This window comes from Rhagoletis zephyria, unplaced genomic scaffold (genome assembly GCF_001687245.7).
Source record: "Rhagoletis zephyria isolate East Lansing unplaced genomic scaffold, Rhagoletis_zephyria_1.1 Rzeph_scaffold_00196, whole genome shotgun sequence".
Classification (NCBI taxonomy): Eukaryota; Metazoa; Arthropoda; class Insecta; order Diptera; family Tephritidae; genus Rhagoletis; species Rhagoletis zephyria.
In genome coordinates this window covers 127,375-148,579 of record NW_016157280.1, presented here as the reverse complement: position 1 = coordinate 148,579, position 21,205 = coordinate 127,375, and the positions used below count along the sequence as shown (strand labels likewise).

Genomic DNA, 21,205 nt, shown 5'->3' with positions numbered 1-21,205 from the left:
AGGGTCCATAAAACTTAAATTTTGCAAAATAACATTGTTAAAATCAAATCTTTTTTTAATTTGGTCACACATTTCACTATAAAAAAGAACACAATCGCTCTTAAATAGGATTTTTTCTTGCTCGGAGTTATGAGCGTGGCTTAGCTTATCCTTCGCATAAGCTCCTATATAAATCTGGTCAGTTTCCAGTAAATTTGAAGATTTTTTATAATCTATAGCTTCTATGTTTTCTATAGTTATACATTGCGGCTTAACAAAATTATACAAAAGGCCTAAATACAGTCTTTTCATTTCTGAATACATATTATGTATTTGAAGTCCCTCACTTTGGAACATTTTATTCAATTTATTAATAATTTGGAGTATATACTTTAGGAATAAAAGATAAATTTCATTTTTGTCATTTAAGCTATCAATAATATTTTGCGCGCTGTCTATTTTGTCAACATTAACAGCGGCGTTAAAAAATATTTTTAAGGGCTCGTAAAGTTCTAATACCCTGCATACTACTGCCTCTAAAGACAACCAGCGCGTTTCAGATGGGTGTAGCATTTTTTTGGCTTTAATTCCAATAGCCCAATTATTATTTTTTAATTGATCACTCCTCTGGGAACTATTGGAAACGTAATTATACACATTGCGCACCAGTGTTTCTACACTACTAGGTAACGTTAAGCAGGCATACGACGAACAAAGCGCCAAAGAATGGCATATACATTTATAAGTAATTAAGTTAGGAATTTCGTTTTCAAAAAGCTGCGCAGCAGAATGCTTCGAACCAGTCATGTTATTGGCTCCATCTGCACCAAATGCTAACATATTTCTACTATAAGGTATACAATTCTCAATAAAGTAGTTTTTAATCGCGCTGTGCAAACTGATCGCATCGCATTTATCCACAGACATTAAACCGAAAAAAAAGTCTTGTACTGAAACGTTAACACAAACTCTCACAACTAGGCTAAGCAATTCAACATTACTGATATCAGTAGATTATACATTTTAAAAGGTCATCTGCGGCTAAAAATGGCAGATTATGCTGCGCAATAAATGCGCGTAATCGCAGCTCAGCCCTATGTGTTTTTTGCTTAATGGTGGCCGTTTGAAATTTGTCCTTAACTGCAGGTTGAATTTGAAGACTTCGCATATTTTTCTTGTGACGCTCGCTTCCAGCGGGGTGCAGTAGGTCTGCTTCACTAGACGCTGTTTTTAAAATGCAATTACATACCTTGCAATACGCACAAACATGTCCACTAAAGTCTTGGGTCTTTTCGAGCCAATTCTTTAATTGGGCATCACTAAGCCACGACTCGCAAAACCTCCGTGGCCGCTTTTGGGAAACCTTAAAAGATTGCTATCAATTTATGCATGCACATTTTTGTAAATACTCACATCTTCTTTATTGAGTGCATTTGAAGCTGTTCCTTGAACGTTAGAACCTGCCAAACCAAAAAAAAAAAGCTTTAATAACAATTTTACAAATAATTCTTGAAGCACTTACTCAATTTCAGAAATTTGTCCATTTCGGTTTATTACGGTCGCGCGCAAGCTTCACGTTGAGCGGTTCAATCTTAGTGTTAGACAGCTGACGAAAGATAAACGCAAATGTCAGCACACCTCACAGTGTTGCAAAACAGTATAAAGTGTACGGAAATTATACAAGACAGGCATTTCTGTTTTTACTCTACTTTCTTAGTACTTACATAAATATTAAACACAAAACTAAAATTTTAAAATACTTAGCTATACAGTGACGGGTAGACACAAATCGTAATTTTTCAGTACAAAATCGTCCAATCGTCATTGAAGTGAAAAATCGTCTAAATGACGACGCCGTCGTCAATCTGGCAACGCTGTCTGTGAGTACCACAGTGATTTATTGTCGAAAGGCAAAACAAAGGAAGTTAAGTGATAACCTGACTTAGCAGTGCTGCCACCACGCGGGGATTAATTAGGATATTTTTATTTATTTATTTTATTGTTGCATAGTTTTTACTTTTGCGGGTGTATATTTTTGCCATACTCCTTATGGTAAATTGTACATGGTGCCGGCAGAATGTAAAGAGTGTACTGCGAAACTGCTTCAAGTAGACGAAATGATATCATGCTCTGGTGGGTGTGGTTATAATTTTTGTTTGAAATGCAGTAACATAAAGAGACATGAGATAAAAATAATAACAGAAAATGTTAATTTGAAATGGTTCTATAATCAATGCGCGTTGTCAGACACAAATACGAAGTTTATTGAGATTAAACATTTAATCAATAAATGTGAACAATCAAAAATGAAAGCTTCTGATGTGAAACAGATAGTGAAGCAAATATTTAGTAATAAATGTTCACAGATAAAAAGTAGCATTATAACAGATTTCAACTAATTTTTGGAGCATAATATTGAAGTAAAAATGAACGCTATGAAAAATGAGATCATATGTGATGTGTCTAAAGAATTCCAAAGGAGTAATGAGCTGCTAAGAGATTTACGCGTAGCTAATGAAAATGTTAATACGAAAATGTCATATGCTCAAGTTACCAAGGTTACGGAGAGCGAAAGTAAAATTGTTATTAAACCGAAAAATAAAAGCAAAAAAGCTAAGGAAACAAAAGAAGCACTAAAAAAAGGAGTAGAGCCTACGGACGGCCTTGTAATGAAAGTGAAAGAGATAAATAGTGGGGGAATAATAGTGGAATGCAAAAATAAAGACGCTTGCGAGCAGGTACAACAAAAAGTAAGAGAGGGCATTGGAAATGAATACGGAGCACAGAAAATAAAAGAGAAAAATGAGATAAAAAAGATACTTAAAATAGTTGGTTTAACTGAAAAAATTGGAAATGATCGTCTCGTAGAATGCTTAACCAAGCAGAACGATGAGTGCTCTGGAAAAGAGTTCAAAGTTTTAAAGATGTATGATAATACAAATCTTAGGGAGGAAAGCTATATTGCATTAGTAGAAACTGATGCAGTCACTTATGAAAATGTACTGAAACAAAAAAGAATTAATATCGAGTGGGACACTTGCGTTGTTTACGAACATCTAAATGTTTTACGATGCTACAAATGTCTGGGATATAAGCACAAAGCGATTTAATGTACAAATAAAATAGCATGTAGAAAATGTACTGGAAATCATGATAGCAAAGAGTGTACCTCAACTATCGTTAAATGCGTAAACTGTAGCGAATTGGTTAAGAAAAAAGTTATTGAAGTCGATGTAAATCATTATGCTTTCAGTATAGATTGTCCAGCATATAAAAAACATGCTAACACTAAAAGTAAAATGCGATTCTAGCAACGAAAAACAAATGAACTAAATTTTATTTATTTAAACATTAATAGTATCATCGCTAATAAGTGTGAGCTAGAGTTTTTAATAGAAATTCAGGAGCCACATCTGATTCTTTGTTCAGATAGTTGCTCGACTGAAGATATAACTAACGAAGAGTTACAGATAAAAACCTACAAACTTGTTCGTTGTAATTCACATAGTAGACATACGGGCGGTGTATTAGTATACGTACATGAATCAATTGAATATTCCACAAGTTATAACTCCACATATGAAAATAATCTTTGGTGTATTATACTAAAAATTAAAACTATTTTTCCCCAATACCAAATAGGCTTAATTTATCATTCTCCTAGCTCAAGTGATGCAGACTTTATTTTACACTTAAACGATATTTTAAACAACAATTGCTTAACGCATGATAATGTTGTTTTCATTGGTGATTTCAATATAAATCTTTACAAAATTACAACTTACAGTAGGCAGTTAGTGGACTTATTTCAGTCATTCGCAATGGACCAAAAAATTGATTTTTATACGCGAAAAGGGGATAACTCAGAAACAATGATAGACCTAGTGTTTACCAACAGCCAGTATGTTCCTTGTAAAAGACTGGATGACCGTCGAGTTACGGAACACGAAACTATCTACTTTAAAATCAAGTTGGAAAGAATGTTTCAAATGAGCGCTAGGAAAATGATAACTTCTTGGGAATATTACACAAGTGATTGCCTTGTTGACCAATTTCGGAAAGATAATTATGGCCATTTTGAGAATTTAAGTATCGATAATAAGGTTACATTATTGAATAATACATTATCAAATGCTATGAGTACTTTGACATATTGNTCGAAGGAAATCAGTGTTAGACTGATGAACAAGTGGTATGATTTCGAACTGGCAAACCTAAACAAGCATAAGTTAAATCTCTACAATATCGCTCTACAGTCGGGGGATTGGAACGAATATAATATTACCCGGCGTAAATACAAACGACTAATAAAGGTTAAAAAGGCTAAATACATGGAACACAAAATAACATGTAATGCAGGAGATAGCAAGGTCATGTGGAAACATTTGAAAAATTGCATATCTATGTCTAAATATAATAGTTAGGGTACTCACAGTTTACTTCTAAAGTTAAAAGGTGGCAACTTTAACAAGATAACACACTCGAACTGTGAGCAACCCTTATGTTTAAATAAAGTATTAAGTTGATCAACAATACCACGCATTGCTAGACCGTTTGCCTTTCACGCGTTTGTGTTTAGAGAGCATCAACAAACCACATACATATTTCTCTCTATTCTCTCTTCTCTTTTTTATACTCAGCTAGCACAGCGCAAAAATAAAAAAAAAAATAACCTTTGCCAGCTCCNATTGGTAATGGAGCCATTAGCTTTAAATTCCAAAGCGTATCAACGAATGACATCCTAGATATAGTTAGAAAATTCAAAAATAAGATTGGTGGTAAGAAACTATTATCAGAAGGAGTCATTAAAGACTATAACTTATACTGGGTATTTTTACACTCAAATTGTTATCGAAAGTGGAGAAAACAAAAAATACTATTAAAGCTAACGAGATTAGACCTATAAACACATTACCCTGTGATGAAAAGATCCTTGAAACAGTGGTTAAAAATAGACTTGTACAATATTTGGAAAATAATAAGATTATTATACCACAACGATCAGGTTTCCGTAAAAGGCATTCCAGCGAAAGGGCCTTGAACTTGGTCATTGCTAACTGGACAGAAGACCTGAGCAGGAATAAACATATAATAGCTGTATTCTTAGACTTAAAATGTGCCTTTGAGACGATCGACCAAAAACTCTTACAAAAAAAGTTACTCCATATAGGCGTAAATGGTATCGAACTAAAGTGGTTTGAAAACTTCATTACGAATCGATATCAAAGAACTGCGATTGGATCATCAATATCCGATAAAAGAAGTGTATCTGTCGGACTGCCTCAAGGATCTGTGCTAGCTCCAATTTTGTTCAATATATATATTAATGACATTATTAATTGCATAAAGTATTGCGATATTAAGTTATTTGCTGAGGATCCGTTGCTTATGCTAAGTGGAGAAAATATAGCTGAAATAGCCTCTAAATTGCAAGATGCCTTAAATAAAGTATACGATTGGTTATGTTTGAACCGACTTAAATTGAATGTCAATAAAACTAAGTTTATGGTTATATCAAGGCGAAATTTTGAGAACAGTAAGTTTCTAACTCTAAATATAAACAACGAAGCACTGGAAAAAGTTAATACATTCAAATACCTAGGAATAAAGACTGATGATAAACTAGTCTTTAACGAACACATTGATTATACTGTAGGCAAGATCGCAAACAAATTATACTTTACGCAGAGAACCTGCAGATACTTGAGTAGAAGGTATAGGACGATGGTATATAGATCTATAATCGAACCTCATTTTATTTATTGTCCAACTATTATTTCATAATGATAGTCATATTTATAAATTGCAAAAGCAACAGAACAGAGCCACGCGATTCATCCTAAAAAAACGTTATGACACACCTATTAGAAACATGTTGGCGGAATTAAATTGGCTGAGTGCTAAACAACAACTTTTTTACTACACAATGAAATTTATTAGGAAGATTGTAGATGGCAACTTGCCTGATTACTTAAAAAGCAACATAAAGTATGTCAATAATGTACACTCCAAAAATACTCGAAATAAAAATGATTTCAATCTACCTGCTTATAAAACGGAAGCAGATAAATGTAACTTGTATTATAAAGGATTGAGATGCTCTTATGAATTACCAAATGATGTTAAATCAAGCAATATGAATGAATTTAAACAAAAATTGTAATTATTGTAGGATCCTTCCTATTTAGTGATGCATGGGCAATCTTCCAGACTTGCAATCGCAATGCATACGCACCAAGTATACTGTTGCATTACGCCAACATATACCCTTCCGCACGCATCCGAAAAGCAGCCGAGGCTCATCACAAAACGCATCACTAGATCAAATCTGTGAATCGCTATTAGATGCTTGTTTCGCACTTTGCATGCATACGCGGTGGCTCAGCCGCAGCCAAATAGTGCAATCATTGTAATGATTTGTTTTGGAAGAATGCCTCATTGTTTTTCATTGCAGTTGGTGTCCATATAAATGGCCTATACTTTATACTTTGTCTAGGCTTTAAATTATAGATCCTAAATATACATAAATATGTATATGCATATAAGTTTAAGCTACACTGAGGGGAAAAAATATTAAAATCAAGTAGAAACGTAGTTGATCTTACTATAAACGTCAACGAAGGTACTGTATATTGGTAAATATTCAATTCAAGTACGCGCATATTAAAATGGCCGCGTTCGTACTGAAAAAGCATCCGTGAAGTGAATAATCAAGACAAAAACTAAAAAAAAATTTTATTTACATATTGCCTGCAGTGGAATTCGAACCCGACCATCTCCGGATATCAACAACTTGTGGCAAACATCTTTGCGCACTCAGCTACACCCAGACATGTAAATTCGCTTTCAAATGTTGAATATCCCCTGTGGGGAAAATCTCTAGTTCTGAACTGGTGCGCTTCTAGTACATTTAGACCCAGTACTGGTTCGCGATAAATCTCTTTTGCATGCTAGCGACATGGCGATGTCCTAGGAAGTGTCAATTGCCCCCTGCTGCATCCCTTTTTCGATAGTTCCGAACTTGCCCTAAATTCTATAGTTCCGAACCTGTTCTAAAATCGACAGACCAAAGAAAAAAGTATCATGATTTTTCAATCTTTTTGGTTTTTCCGAGTGTGCGATTTTAAGTTATTTTGGAAGGAATGTGTTTTCAATTTGAAATTAAATTTGTTTGAATGATTGTAAGAAATGTACGTTTATAAACATATACATACCTCTAGCTGTAGCTGAGTTTGCAGAGGTGCTCGCTGTTATTTCTTAGATTCCAGACGGTCCCAACATATTGAAAAGTTAACACAAATTTTAGTTTTGTATTACCAAGCTATGAAAAAGCATCTGCGAAGCACAGAATAGAAGCGTATTTGAACGAAAAAACCGCCGAACATATATCTTTGTAAAGTAAACAATCCCCCTGGTGCATCCCTTATTCGATAGTTCCGAACTAGTTCTAGATTCGACAAATAAGATCTAGTTCGTTCTGCATCCCTTTTGCTATAGTTCCGAACCATTTCTAAATTCGTCACTTTAGATATAGATTTCTAGTGACAAGAACTGAAAAAATAGTTTTTTAAAAGTACCACTTTTCGCCGATTTTGGAATGGTGGAGATCTAGTTCCTATCGGACTAGTTCCTTTTTGGCGATAAAGACCTAGTACGGAACTAGAAATTTGATTCACTAGTCCGCGGTTTCCCTGCAGGGTCCATCAACACCACAGCACGGATAAACATGTATGTACTATGTATGTATGTGTGTGTTGTCACCATGGTGCATGGAGAGCATAGTTGCCAAATTGGTGCTTTAAGCACTAGATTTAGTGCTTTTTGAAAATTAACACGCCAAAAAAAAATTATTTAGTGCTTAGTGCCTTTCTTAGTGATTTTTTTCTGAACTAAAATTACTCCGAGATAGTAAAAACCTGAAATATTTAAAGCTGTGGCAGCACTGAATTTACCAGAATCTACAAATTCAAATGCACTAAAATACAACCATTATTGATAAAAAGCTGAAGTTGCAAACCCACCTTGCTTAATTCCATTCGCGTTGAAAATGCTAGTACGCAGGTAAGTTAAGTATTTATTTTTTTCATTTCTAATTATTTGTACACATTTTGATTTTTTGTTACCTCCTGAGTAAAACACATCGTTTCTGGGTGCTGAATCCAAATCTGGCCGCACAATTGCTCTAGCATTACAATTTTTAGATATTNAAAGCATCTGCGAAGCACAGAATAGAAGCGTATTTGAACGAAAAAACCGCCGAACATATATCTTTGTAAAGTAAACAATCCCCCTGGTGCATCCCTTATTCGATAGTTCCGAACTAGTTCTAGATTCGACAAATAAGATCTAGTTCGTTCTGCATCCCTTTTGCTATAGTTCCGAACCATTTCTAAATTCGTCACTTTAGATATAGATTTCTAGTGACAAGAACTGAAAAAATAGTTTTTTAAAAGTACCACTTTTCGCCGATTTTGGAATGGTGGAGATCTAGTTCCTATCGGACTAGTTCCTTTTTGGCGATAAAGACCTAGTACGGAACTAGAAATTTGATTCACTAGTCCGCGGTTTCCCTGCAGGGTCCATCAACACCACAGCACGGATAAACATGTATGTACTATGTATGTATGTGTGTGTTGTCACCATGGTGCATGGAGAGCATAGTTGCCAAATTGGTGCTTTAAGCACTAGATTTAGTGCTTTTTGAAAATTAACACGCCAAAAAAAAATTATTTAGTGCTTAGTGCCTTTCTTAGTGATTTTTTTCTGAACTAAAATTACTCCGAGATAGTAAAAACCTGAAATATTTAAAGCTGTGGCAGCACTGAATTTACCAGAATCTACAAATTCAAATGCACTAAAATACAACCATTATTGATAAAAAGCTGAAGTTGCAAACCCACCTTGCTTAATTCCATTCGCGTTGAAAATGCTAGTACGCAGGTAAGTTAAGTATTTATTTTTTTCATTTCTAATTATTTGTACACATTTTGATTTTTTGTTACCTCCTGAGTAAAACACATCGTTTCTGGGTGCTGAATCCAAATCTGGCCGCACAATTGCTCTAGCATTACAATTTTTAGATATTCTAACACCAAAGTGCCAAAAACACGGTTTTTGGCGATATTTGAGGTTATAAATGAAAACATCAAATTTTTTGCACATTTCTACTTAGGGCATCACTTTCGTTTGTTGCGATTAGATTTTTTTTTCTCGAGATATACCAGCTTTAATGGGCAGTACTTCGGTACGACGTCATAAGCATGAGGCATCATAGCATGTGTAGAGGCTATTCAATCGTTATGAGCGAAAAAGTTTTGTGTATTGATTTATGTATGTAAATATTGTTAGTTTTTTTCTTTTGTTAAATACAAACCGTTATGAAAAAAGTATCCTTTGATTCAAAAAAAATTGGTGCTTTTAGTGTGGTAAAACGCTTTTTTCACAAGTGTTTGGTGCTTTTTGAAAATCAAAAGTTGGCAACACTGGTGGTGGGCATGTGCGCCTATTCATTACTGAATAAGGCCTCAATTTCCTTAGGCTAAAGCAATGAAATCCTCAAAACAACCGTCCGTTACATGGATGACAACTTTATTCTACATACGCATTAGCCATCGCAATTTCGTCTAACCTTGTCCTTTGTCAAAAAGACAAATAGTTGAACACAAGGCTAATATTGGGCAACATGCTGAAAAATTAAGCCATTCACGTCAAATAGATCCAGTAAGTATGTCTACACATTGGCATTTATGCATACAAAGTGTGAATAAGCTCATATTCAAAATTGACATGCAAAATCAAGGCGAACTTCCTTAACCCTTAACCAACGAGGTTCATACATTTTTCGTTATTCGCGTATATCGGCATGTGGTACCACTTTAGAGATAATAAAGAACAACATGTTGGCTTTCTTCTACCTATCAATGTAGGCAGATAATACACTGCTCAAAACAATTAAGGGAATAAAAAACAATTCCAAAGTTTTCATACATTTTTAGCAGACTGCATTTTGGTGAAAAATTCTCGTATTGAGACTTAAAAAAAGCACTTGAAGCTTTAAGATTCTAATTTTTAGATTTCCTTATTGGTTAAAAATATTTACGAGCTACGGTTCTCACGCAATCCGAATACATAAATAGCGCGGAAATAAAATATTGAACATTTTTCGTTTTTTTTTAAACTTTAATTTTCTTTTAGGGTAGTGTATTTTAAGGCAGAGGTTGCAAAAATTTCCCATTGAGGAATAAAATCTACATACTTATCCTCACTAAAACTCAATTCAAGAGCAATCAATTTTGATTTCCCCCTTTGTGATTTAAGAAAGAATGAGCGCTCTTCAACTAAACTTATTATAACTCAGATTTTTCGCCTCCACATTTACCTCTTGCTCCCATGCCACTCAAAATATTGCTCCTTATAAAAGAGCGTTCTGTCTCTAAATAGAACACAAGAAATATACTATTTTTCTCTTTAATTTTAGATCTACGAATTTAGGCTTAAACTCAGACGTGGAAAAATTTCCGTCGTTGGATCTTTTTCTCACAGTTTTTGACGAGTTTTGGGAATACGGTAGCAGCTGGGGGTCCACCAAAACCAGTAAAATTTTGAAAGTTTGGAGCCTCTGCTTTAAGCAATTTGAAGAAGACTCCTGCTTCAGATATGAACACAAACAATTTTTTTTACTTCCAGGCGCTCTTTTATTGATGCTGATGGTTCGTTCCTAATATCTTCGACTTCAGGACGCAATCCTAAGGGGTGAGAGCATGAAAATTCCGACTTTACTTTTTCACATGAATTTTTGGACCACCGTAATAGTCAGCTGATTAAGAATGACATTTTGACCAGTTTTGGTTATTTTTCTTTCGTTTATTTAATGTTTATATTATTTTTTTGTAAAAGCCTAGCACATTACATGACCAAACCCACATTTCAAATTTGTTACAAAAGTTGAAAAATTCAACAAACATTAACAATTACAACCAAAAATGTTAAACTTTTATTAAAATTTTTTAGAAAAGGTTTAGGTATTCAGTTATATAGCCAATTAAATTTTAGTAGGTCAAAGTAAAAATTTTAAAACGCTAGAAAATAGCGTTGATGTTTAATAATTATTTTCGCTGACGGTGTGAGGCATTTTCTTCCATATAAAAGTAATTGCCGAGTATACTTTATATCAAAGCTGCGCGCGACTATCGGTATGACAGACCGGCACCCTTCAGATTAACAATTCCATATGAAAATATTGACTACAATGCCGCTTATCCAAATTCGACAAAATAAAATATACGTATATGTATGACATACATCGTATGTATACTGCAGCTAGGTTGGTGCTCAAGGTCATGAGTTCACTCCGTCCGCATTTATATATAGAATACTGAATTTTAAGTAGCGGTACTGGGTATCGTGCTCGTAGCTTAATGGTTAATACGAAGCCTCATTTCTATATTTCGGGTAAAATTTTACCTTATTTATAAAGAAAGGCTCTGTGTTTACATAGTATCTTTGTCCTTCTAAAGCTTCGATCCATTAGGATAAGTTCACACTCCCGACTTGTTCCTTGAAATGCGGCGCATTTTGAAGGATCAATGTCTTATCCATGCTTATCCTTAAAAATGTTTAAATCGCAATAGAATATCCAAACAACACATCTTGGAAATACATAATCAATAGCGTTTGCTAGGAATGTGCGAGTTCTCCAACGCTATCCCAAAGAAAATCTGCTTTGGACGGAAACTCCTTGTCAAAATTCCAGACAGAGAGGTCTGATCAAATGGTTTAACTTAATTAGATCTGGTAAACAGAGAGATCAAAGATAGATTGTAGAGAGATGGTGCGGGTGTCTTTGGACCAGACACCAAGCTATCTATTTCAATGTGTGTTTGGTGCACGGTCTTTCTGGCCGAGGTACCAAGTAGCAATCTCAATTTGTGCCAGATTGAAACTTTAAAAGGGGTTTCAGACAACCAGGCGGTAATAAGGACCCTTTTCAATAGGACGATCGATCTTCTCTAGGCTCGTCAAGGAGTGCTTTGTCACTCTCCAACTCGTGGCAGCAAAGAACACAGCATTACTTTGTTGGGTATTAGGACACTGCGAGTTCGTGGGTAATGAGGTCGTCGATGAATTGGCTAGAGTAGGATTATCGTATGTACTTGTGGGACCGGAATCGTTTTTTTGGACTCAGTTGATCCCTCCCGAGACCCATAATCGAAGTGTTGGTAAACTCAGAACGCAATAAGTACTGGGGAGAGGTATGGGGCCTGAGGCATATATTAAGCTTTATTTTAAAGCTCCTTCGTTAATAGAGCAAAACCGATAAATTTTGGGAGCTATTTACGAGTTAATCATTAATATAAAGTATATCTCGGATATAGCAGATTTCGCGATGTAACTCATCCATCTATGCAGCTCCAAAAGTACTGCACTTTAAAGTTAAATTTTCTGACATTCGTGAATAGAATGAAGCCTTCTACATAGCCGAAGACAGCGCTATCCCTATATATTTGTTTCTACGCTAAGTCAGTATGCGAATTATCTTTAAAGTTTGCAGAATAATTTCTACCTTACCCAAATACATACCATCTTGATACGAGTACCAATAAAGTGTAAACACAAGAGTGACACCCTTAGTTTTATTGAAATCATAAACTTAAATAGAAAGAAACAATTTCTCGTTGCACAATAGCATGAGCAGTAACTGCGGCCAAAGGATTGGCTTTCTTCAAACGTGAAAAGTTAGAAGCATAAATTTCCAACTAGTTAAAAAAATAAATGAGCCTGCGTACTATTCGCATTAAACATATAACGGTTATTCTAGCATATAATAGTATATGAATGAACGATGAATGCTTAAGCCATCCATGGCACTTTATGAAAGTAGAAACTATTTGTCAAAAACAAAATAAAATAGAAATACTACATGCACAGCATGGAAAACTGTAGGTTTGCGTTTAAATGACGCTGAAGGTGGTCGTTTGAAATAGTCCTGGTATGAAAGTGATCTAACTCAGAGGCTCTTAAGCAATACTACAAATACGAGTATTAACAGTTTTATGTTCTCAAGTTCAATGGCATGGAGGCGCTTTTATTACCTGGGCAGTTGCAATTTTGTGCGTTGTAATACTCTTTTTGGTGTTCCCTTCTTGCTTTTTGCCTTGCTTGTCTGATAGCCGAAGCTGGTGGTGGATGGATGGATGTGTCGTTAAAACTGAATGTGTAATTAATGTTATGACGCGGGTGTGGTTGGTGCTTTGGCAAAAGTGAAGTTGTAAAATGTTGTACTTGTTTTGCTCTCTGCTTTGAGGCAAACGGATTTTACGCGACTCGAAATTTTGTTCTGTGCGAAAAAGTTTTTAGAAATGATTTATTGAAAAGGGTTGAGCTTTCATGCGAAATAACACCGGAAATCAGTGAAATAGTACGTATGTATTAGCTTTGAGTCAGAAGTTTAATTTATTGAAGTTTTTTTAAAAAAAGTTTACTACGACTTATACAAAAGACTTTTATATGTATGATTTAAAAAATAAAAGTCAGTGACTGATTTATATTGACGACTTTTAAAAGTAAAAGTCACTGACTGATTTTTATTGATGACTTTTATAAATAAGTCTTCAATAACTGTTATCTAAAACATTTAATTTAGAAATAGAATAGAAAAATAACTGTTATTTGCATATTATTTAGATAAAAATCAAAACTAATTGTTATTTTGGATTTATAAAATAAAAATCAGAAATAACTGTTATTTAAGGAGTAATTAGTTAAAAGTAAAAAATAACTGTTACTTGAAGGGCGATTTTTTTAATAAAACTTGTAACTCTTACGTTCCCTGGATTGGAGGCGTGACCAAGGTGGCTGCCGGTAATACGAGAGCAGAATACTTTTAAATTACCCATATGTCGAAACTGCACGTGCTCATTTCCAATTTACCGAAATTTATCTATTAAATTTATCGATAGTTATAGAAATTTGTTTAAAAGTCTATCAATATTTATCACAAAAAATATAAATTTTTCGAAAACGGTCTGTAAATTTATCGGTTTTTATCGAACACTATCGATAAATTTATAAATAACAGCGTTAAATTGCGCCACCGAAAGCAATGATGTTTCAAAAAAAAAAAATTAAGATTGTTTGTTTGTATGCATCGAAGAGGTCAGCAACCTGGCTGCATTGCAATTGCAATGGCATATTCACATTTCCAATTCTACTTGCACATTTTCCACATTGCCGTTGCACATTGATCGCCACACAGCGAGCGGCAGTACAATGCCTGATTTAGCCTTGAATTATTCAAATACGCAACTGTGATCTGCATCGTAATTAGGTGCTTGCATACAAATATAACTACGCATGTATTTATGTACATGCAGTCCGTAATGTACATGCGTTACACACGCACCCATGCACAAACAAAAAACGACGCAAGAAATCAAAGAATGGAAAGGTGAAAAGATAAATTGTTAGATAGAATAAGCAACTGGGCACAAAACTTGATGGCACGATTGAATGAATGCTATGAGTGCGACACGCAGGAGTGGTCGAAGCAGGAAGGTGCGTAGTCGAAAGAGGAAGAAGAATAAGCAGCAATGCAACCATAGTTGCCAACTTGGTGCTTTAAGCACTAGATTTAGTGCTTTTTGAAAATTAAAACGCCAAAAAAAATATTTAGTACCTAGTGCCTTTTTAGTGCTTTTTTTTCTTAACTAAAATTACTCCAATATAGTTAAAACCTGAAATAATTTTTAAATATTTAAAGGTGCCACAGCTTTACAAAATTTTGAATTTACAAAAATCTACAAATTTAAATGCACTTAAATACAACCATGATTGATAAAAAGCTGAACTTGCAAACGAACCTTGTTCAATTCTATTCGCGTTGAAAATGCTAGTAGATATGCGAGTAAGTTAAGTATTTATTTTTTTTCTTTTCTAATTACTTGTAAAAATTTTTATTTTTGTACCACCTGAGTAAAACACATCGTTTCTTGGTGCTGAATCCAAATCTGGCCGCACAATTGCTCTAGCACTAGAATTTTGAGATATCTTAACCTGAAAGTTCCAAAACCACGATTTTTGGCGATATTTGAGGTTATATAATGAAAACATAATTTTTTTTGGTCATTTCTACTTTGGGCATGATTTTCGTTTGTTGGGATTAGATTTTTCTTTCTTGAGATATATGATATATATCATATATCAGTTTTAATGTGCAGTACTTCGATATTACGTCGTAAGCATGAGTCATTATAGCATGTGGCTTTTTAATCGTTATGAGCAAAAAAGTTTTGTGTATTGATTTATGTATGCATTCTTGTAAATATTGTTATTTTTTTGTTTTTGTTAAATACGTACAAACTGTTATGAAAAAAGCATCCATTGATTCAAAACCATTTGGTGCTTTTAGTGTGGTAAAACGCTCTTTGTCCAAGTTTTTGGTGCTTTTTGAAAATCAAAAGTTGGCAACACTGATGGAGAGTGCACTCTCAGAGCGGCGCTCTGCATGCTTGGGGTGCGTATGTACACTTTAGATATATGTATATACATACTCAGATGTGAACAGTAAAATACGTGCCTAATAAATTTTTTATGAAAATATTGGCCCGTAGTCATAGTCAAAATAAAGTCGACTTTAAAGTTAGTTGCAGCTTTTTTGACAGATATCCCATTGAAAATTATGTCAAAAAGCTGCAACTAACTTTAAAGTCGACTTTATTTTGACTATGACTACGGGCCACTATTTTTAAATACGAACATTTTTAAACGATAATCAAATATAAAGTATTCATTTTTATGATGTATTTCATTCTTCATTTTTACTATGCATTATTTCCCTCAGTGTAGGCTTATTTAAGCTGTAAGAATTAAATAAATAAATGTAATACACTGGNATATAATGAAAACATAATTTTTTTTGGTCATTTCTACTTTGGGCATGATTTTCGTTTGTTGGGATTAGATTTTTCTTTCTTGAGATATATGATATATATCATATATCAGTTTTAATGTGCAGTACTTCGATATTACGTCGTAAGCATGAGTCATTATAGCATGTGGCTTTTTAATCGTTATGAGCAAAAAAGTTTTGTGTATTGATTTATGTATGCATTCTTGTAAATATTGTTATTTTTTTGTTTTTGTTAAATACGTACAAACTGTTATGAAAAAAGCATCCATTGATTCAAAACCATTTGGTGCTTTTAGTGTGGTAAAACGCTCTTTGTCCAAGTTTTTGGTGCTTTTTGAAAATCAAAAGTTGGCAACACTGATGGAGAGTGCACTCTCAGAGCGGCGCTCTGCATGCTTGGGGTGCGTATGTACACTTTAGATATATGTATATACATACTCAGATGTGAACAGTAAAATACGTGCCTAATAAATTTTTTATGAAAATATTGGCCCGTAGTCATAGTCAAAATAAAGTCGACTTTAAAGTTAGTTGCAGCTTTTTTGACAGATATCCCATTGAAAATTATGTCAAAAAGCTGCAACTAACTTTAAAGTCGACTTTATTTTGACTATGACTACGGGCCACTATTTTTAAATACGAACATTTTTAAACGATAATCAAATATAAAGTATTCATTTTTATGATGTATTTCATTCTTCATTTTTACTATGCATTATTTCCCTCAGTGTAGGCTTATTTAAGCTGTAAGAATTAAATAAATAAATGTAATACACTGGATTGATATGAAAAGTAACATATGTATGTATGTGGGCATATGAACAACGACCGCTTAAAATCGATCTCAAATTTGTACTTTCGCTGTAGAATGTTATCCAGTTTGTCTATTGTCAATGAAATCCAATGCTTTGTACTGCATGCACTCCACTTTTTTCGTTTTCAATGTCCTTAATTGTTTATAATGACTTTTGCTAAAATTTCAAAATCAAAAGTTATCAAAACAAATTCTTTGGGACTGAGAAATATTATTTTCTACTTTTTAGTCCATTTATAAAAGCGATGTATATTAAAAAGTTTTTTTATTTTATTTTATATATTAAGATAAGCACGTTGCAAGGAGAATAGGAGTATAGAAAAAATGTCGATGAAAAAAAATATTTGTTACCATTATTATCGTAAACTAAATGATAGAAAATTTGTATGTATATTTTCCTTCAACAGGGGGGAGGGCTGTAGTTTCAATTGCTGTTTGAGACTTCAGAATTACGCTACAAAGCTTTCTTGTCCAAAATACAAGGCAAAACCATAAGTTTTTATTCAAATATATAAGAAAAGTATTATATTTAATTATGCGCGTTTAAGGAAAAATTTAAAATTTTCTATACTTACAGGTGGCGTGATATTTACATAAAATCGAGCGTATTGCATTTGGATACACAAAAAGAACTATCCTTGGAACTGAACTGGGACAGAAATCGTGACCCTTCGCGACGACTTCTTCTAGCAGTTGATTACAAAAAAACTCTCAGTATGGATCAAAGTGGACAAGTTTTAGTTACATATCCTGATCGTACATTGAGCTTCAATTTTAATTCCCACAGTCGAGATTCAGAAAACTATGGCGATGTGTATGTCTCATGGGCAGTAAACGAATTTGTCAGTATAAAATATAATTTCATCCTAATGGGCGGAAATAATCTAAATACTAGGATTTATACTGAAATTCATACACCTTTTCAAGGTTGGCATAACAACCGGTTGGAGGCAGGTGCGTATTCCTTCGGCACCTTATTCGTAGCGAATGCATCTGTACTTTGGGGTGAAAATAAAAAAATAGAATTTATCTGTAAATCAGACATTAATATAGATGAATTTCCATTCAATTTATTTGTGCATTTCGGATTAAATAGTTCATTTGTTGAAATTCCATCAGTAAATATGGAAATGAATCATTGCCATGATCTTAATAAATTTGCCACTGATTTAAGTTTACTCTACGATAGTGTAAATGAGACTGCAAAGATATACAGTTGGAAATCAATTTGGGAAGTAAGTAAAAATCGGCAATATCAGAATATTAGTGGCACCATCTTGGTACTAAGTCCTCATAAAGAGTTTTGGAAAGGAAGCTTAGTGACAAAATTCTGCTTTAAGAATCAGAAACACGTACTCGGGGCTGCTTTACTAACATTTAATTTACGTGAAATCACTTTCGCTATGGATGGCTATATTAATAAATTTAACGATAACATGATAACGATTAATGTAACTACGCCCTTAAATAAGTTCCGCAAGATTGAGGGTCGCTTTGGCCTAATGGAAAAAGAACGACATGCTGTTGCTCAAATAAGGACTCCCATCACAGCTTTAGGCGTTGAAATATTGTTCGACATAAAGACTTTAACCGATTTCGATATTAAGTTTAGTGTGGCGACTCCTATAGAAAATCTAAAGCAAATGGCGTTATTCACAAAACTAAAAAGGGATACTGCGGACATGAGATGTATAATGAATAACATTACTGTTGGTTTTATTTTAACGTGGTTCACGAATGATTTGACTGACTTCGAATATTCCTGCAAAGTTTTTACTCCTCTTAAAGACGCAGAAGACAATGGTGTTGTTATAAAGTTTTTGAATAAAGATAAATTTGTGCTGAATTTACATTCTAAACTTTCACGTTATAGTTGCGGATTTCAGATAAGTGGAAAACCGAAATTACCGATTCTGAAACAACTTGGTGACAAAGTAATTGAGCTGGAATCGAAATATGATGACGATTTCAGACCACCAAAAATGGAGGACAGTGAGTACAACAACTTGGAAAATATGGACCATGAAAATTTTTTCTCTTACAATATTGAATTTCTGATGGACTTATTAGTCTGGCCTACTATTGAAGGGATGGTCGACATAGAAGAAGTATTCGACTACTATTTCACCACTGGTAACATCAAACTTCTAGAAGGTTATGTTGATATAAAAAACAACTTATACTTCCCAGACTATTTAAACGTAATAAATATCTTGAAAATAGAAACAACGTTTGAAACTTTAAGAGAAATTAAATTGATTTTGAGACATCATATGGACATAGATTTAGAAAACCTATATGAAAAGGTATATTGTACTGTTAGTAATCTTTCTAAAGGAGTAGGTTTCGAAGTCAGTTACAATAAAGTGATTAATTACGTAAAAGCGCCAGAACATCATTTAAAATTGAAATTGTCATTACCATCGGATGGAGAAATAGATATTAATGGAAAAATGCACTTAGATGACACTCTATTCCAGGGTTATATAGAAACAAATGCAGGGAAAAAGAACTTTTCTTTGGCAGCGGCTTTTGAGGTAAGTGAATACATACATACTTATATGTTATGTTTTACTTTGTTTTTATTTATACATGCATGTGTTACATTAGAGCATAGAATATAAGGAAAAATCCCAGGCCCTCAGGACCTGAAGCTAAAAAAAATTGTTTCAATTATGTGGTTGTATCTTTCAAAGTAATTGCCTTAGACAAAAATGCTACAAAGCGGTTTGGTGCGGAATGATGAATATTTTTTAGGTAACTCTTTTCACCAAAAAATTAAGCTTATTGCATTTTTTGCAATCAGAAAACTAATTTTAATGTAGTTTTTTTAAAATAATTTTTATAAACATTTCCAAAAAATTGAATTATATGCGCTTTATATAATTTAAAGTATAATTCAATGCAGTTGTTTTAACATGTTTCTCCTTTGAGAAACATTGAAATTTAGGGGTATACAAGGCGTATTAAATTCAAAACTTAAGAAAAATCTTCATAACGTCTACAAAAACTAATTTTCAGTAAAAGGAAAAAAAACAGAACTTATTTTTCTAGGATATATTACATTAGTTAACTGCAGTAAACCATTAGTCACACTGATACTGTGAAATGAAAAATGGTGGTTTAACATCAGCATAGTAGTTACTTAATGACTGCGAAAATGGCCCATAATCTTTATTAAGTTGAACGGCCAATGACTTTGTTGGGAAAGTTTGTATGTAAGTACTCAAGGAATTTTGCCTTAGAATGGTTTTTCAAGGGTAATACTATGTTCAGGTTGAACCATTAACTCGAGTTTATGGGCCATTTTGGAGTTTAACGCTCTTAAACTCGGAGTTTACTATACAAACAATCTTTGTTAAACTCTCCTTAAACACCAGTTTTATTTGGAGTTTATGGCAATGCAACCCTTCTCTTTGACAGAATTTGGTTTGTGGTTTTGATAGTCGAAACCTGCAACCCGCTTGCCGACAATTAGCCTGTTTTCGTATTGCAGGATTTAATCAGAAATGGTCCGAGGTCGTTCCGTGCACATAAGTCTAGAATATCAACAATCTAGCTATGGAAAAACCAAAAATGTTGCTCGATAGAACTTTTTGTGCTGATTGCAACCCCACCAAAATTATCAGGCGGCAGTAAAAATGAAGAAGATATCAATGGTTATAGTTAAATTTTTTAATTTTTTTTTAATATTAATATCTTGTGAACAACATAAGCTATTAAAAAACTAATGACGGCAGAGAGACTTGAAATTTTCAGCATAGTTCCAATCACGATAACAATGTAATTAAAAATATAAATTAATTCCCTATAAGTTCCAGGGGTCTTGATACAAAGGCGGTCAAAACATAGTACAATTTATGGCTAACAGACCGTAATTTGCCAAAGAACGTAAAACCAGAGCAAAGCTTTTTATGGTGAATTCTAGATGTCAACCTAGTCTAGATATGAACCTCGTTGTAGGCATCATATCAAGGAGATACAACTAGAAGACTCTAGATGTCGTTCCGCCAGAAGAAGTTAAATATTGCCCCTAAATATATGCACATAGTTGCCAACTTGGTGCTTTAAGCACTAGATTTAGTGCTTTTTGAAAATTAAAACGCCAAAAAAAAATATTTAGTGCCTAGTGCCTTTTTTAGTGCTTTTCTCCTGAACTAAAATTACTCCAATATAGTTAAAACCTGAAATAATTTTTAAATATTTAAAGGTGCCACAGCTTTACAAAATTTTGAATTAACAAAAATCTACAAATTTAAATGCACTTAAATACAACCATGATTGATAAAAAGCTGAACTTGCAAACGAACCTTGTTCAATTCTATTCGCGTTGAAAATGCTAGTAGATATGCGAGTAAGTTAAGTATTTATTTTTTTTCTTTTCTAATTACTTGTAAAAATTTTTATTTTTGTACCACCTGAGTAAAACACATCGTTTCTTGGTGCTGAATCCAAATCTGGCCGCACAATTGCTCTAGCAGTAGAATTTTGAGATATCTTAACCT

General features: G+C 33.7%; 1 protein-coding gene across 1 annotated transcript in view; it reads left to right on the top strand.

Moving 5' to 3' along the window:
• LOC108358035 (apolipophorins-like) overlaps positions 1-19,324 on the top strand; it is a 241,359-nt gene extending 222,035 nt beyond the window's left edge. Inside the window, exons 7-8 of the mRNA XM_017609166.1 lie at positions 17,278-19,241; positions 19,311-19,324. Coding sequence (XP_017464655.1) covers positions 17,278-19,241; positions 19,311-19,324 — 1,978 coding nt within the window. The remainder of the gene's footprint in view (positions 1-17,277; positions 19,242-19,310) is intronic.
• Positions 19,325-21,205: the final 1,881 nt, after the last annotated feature.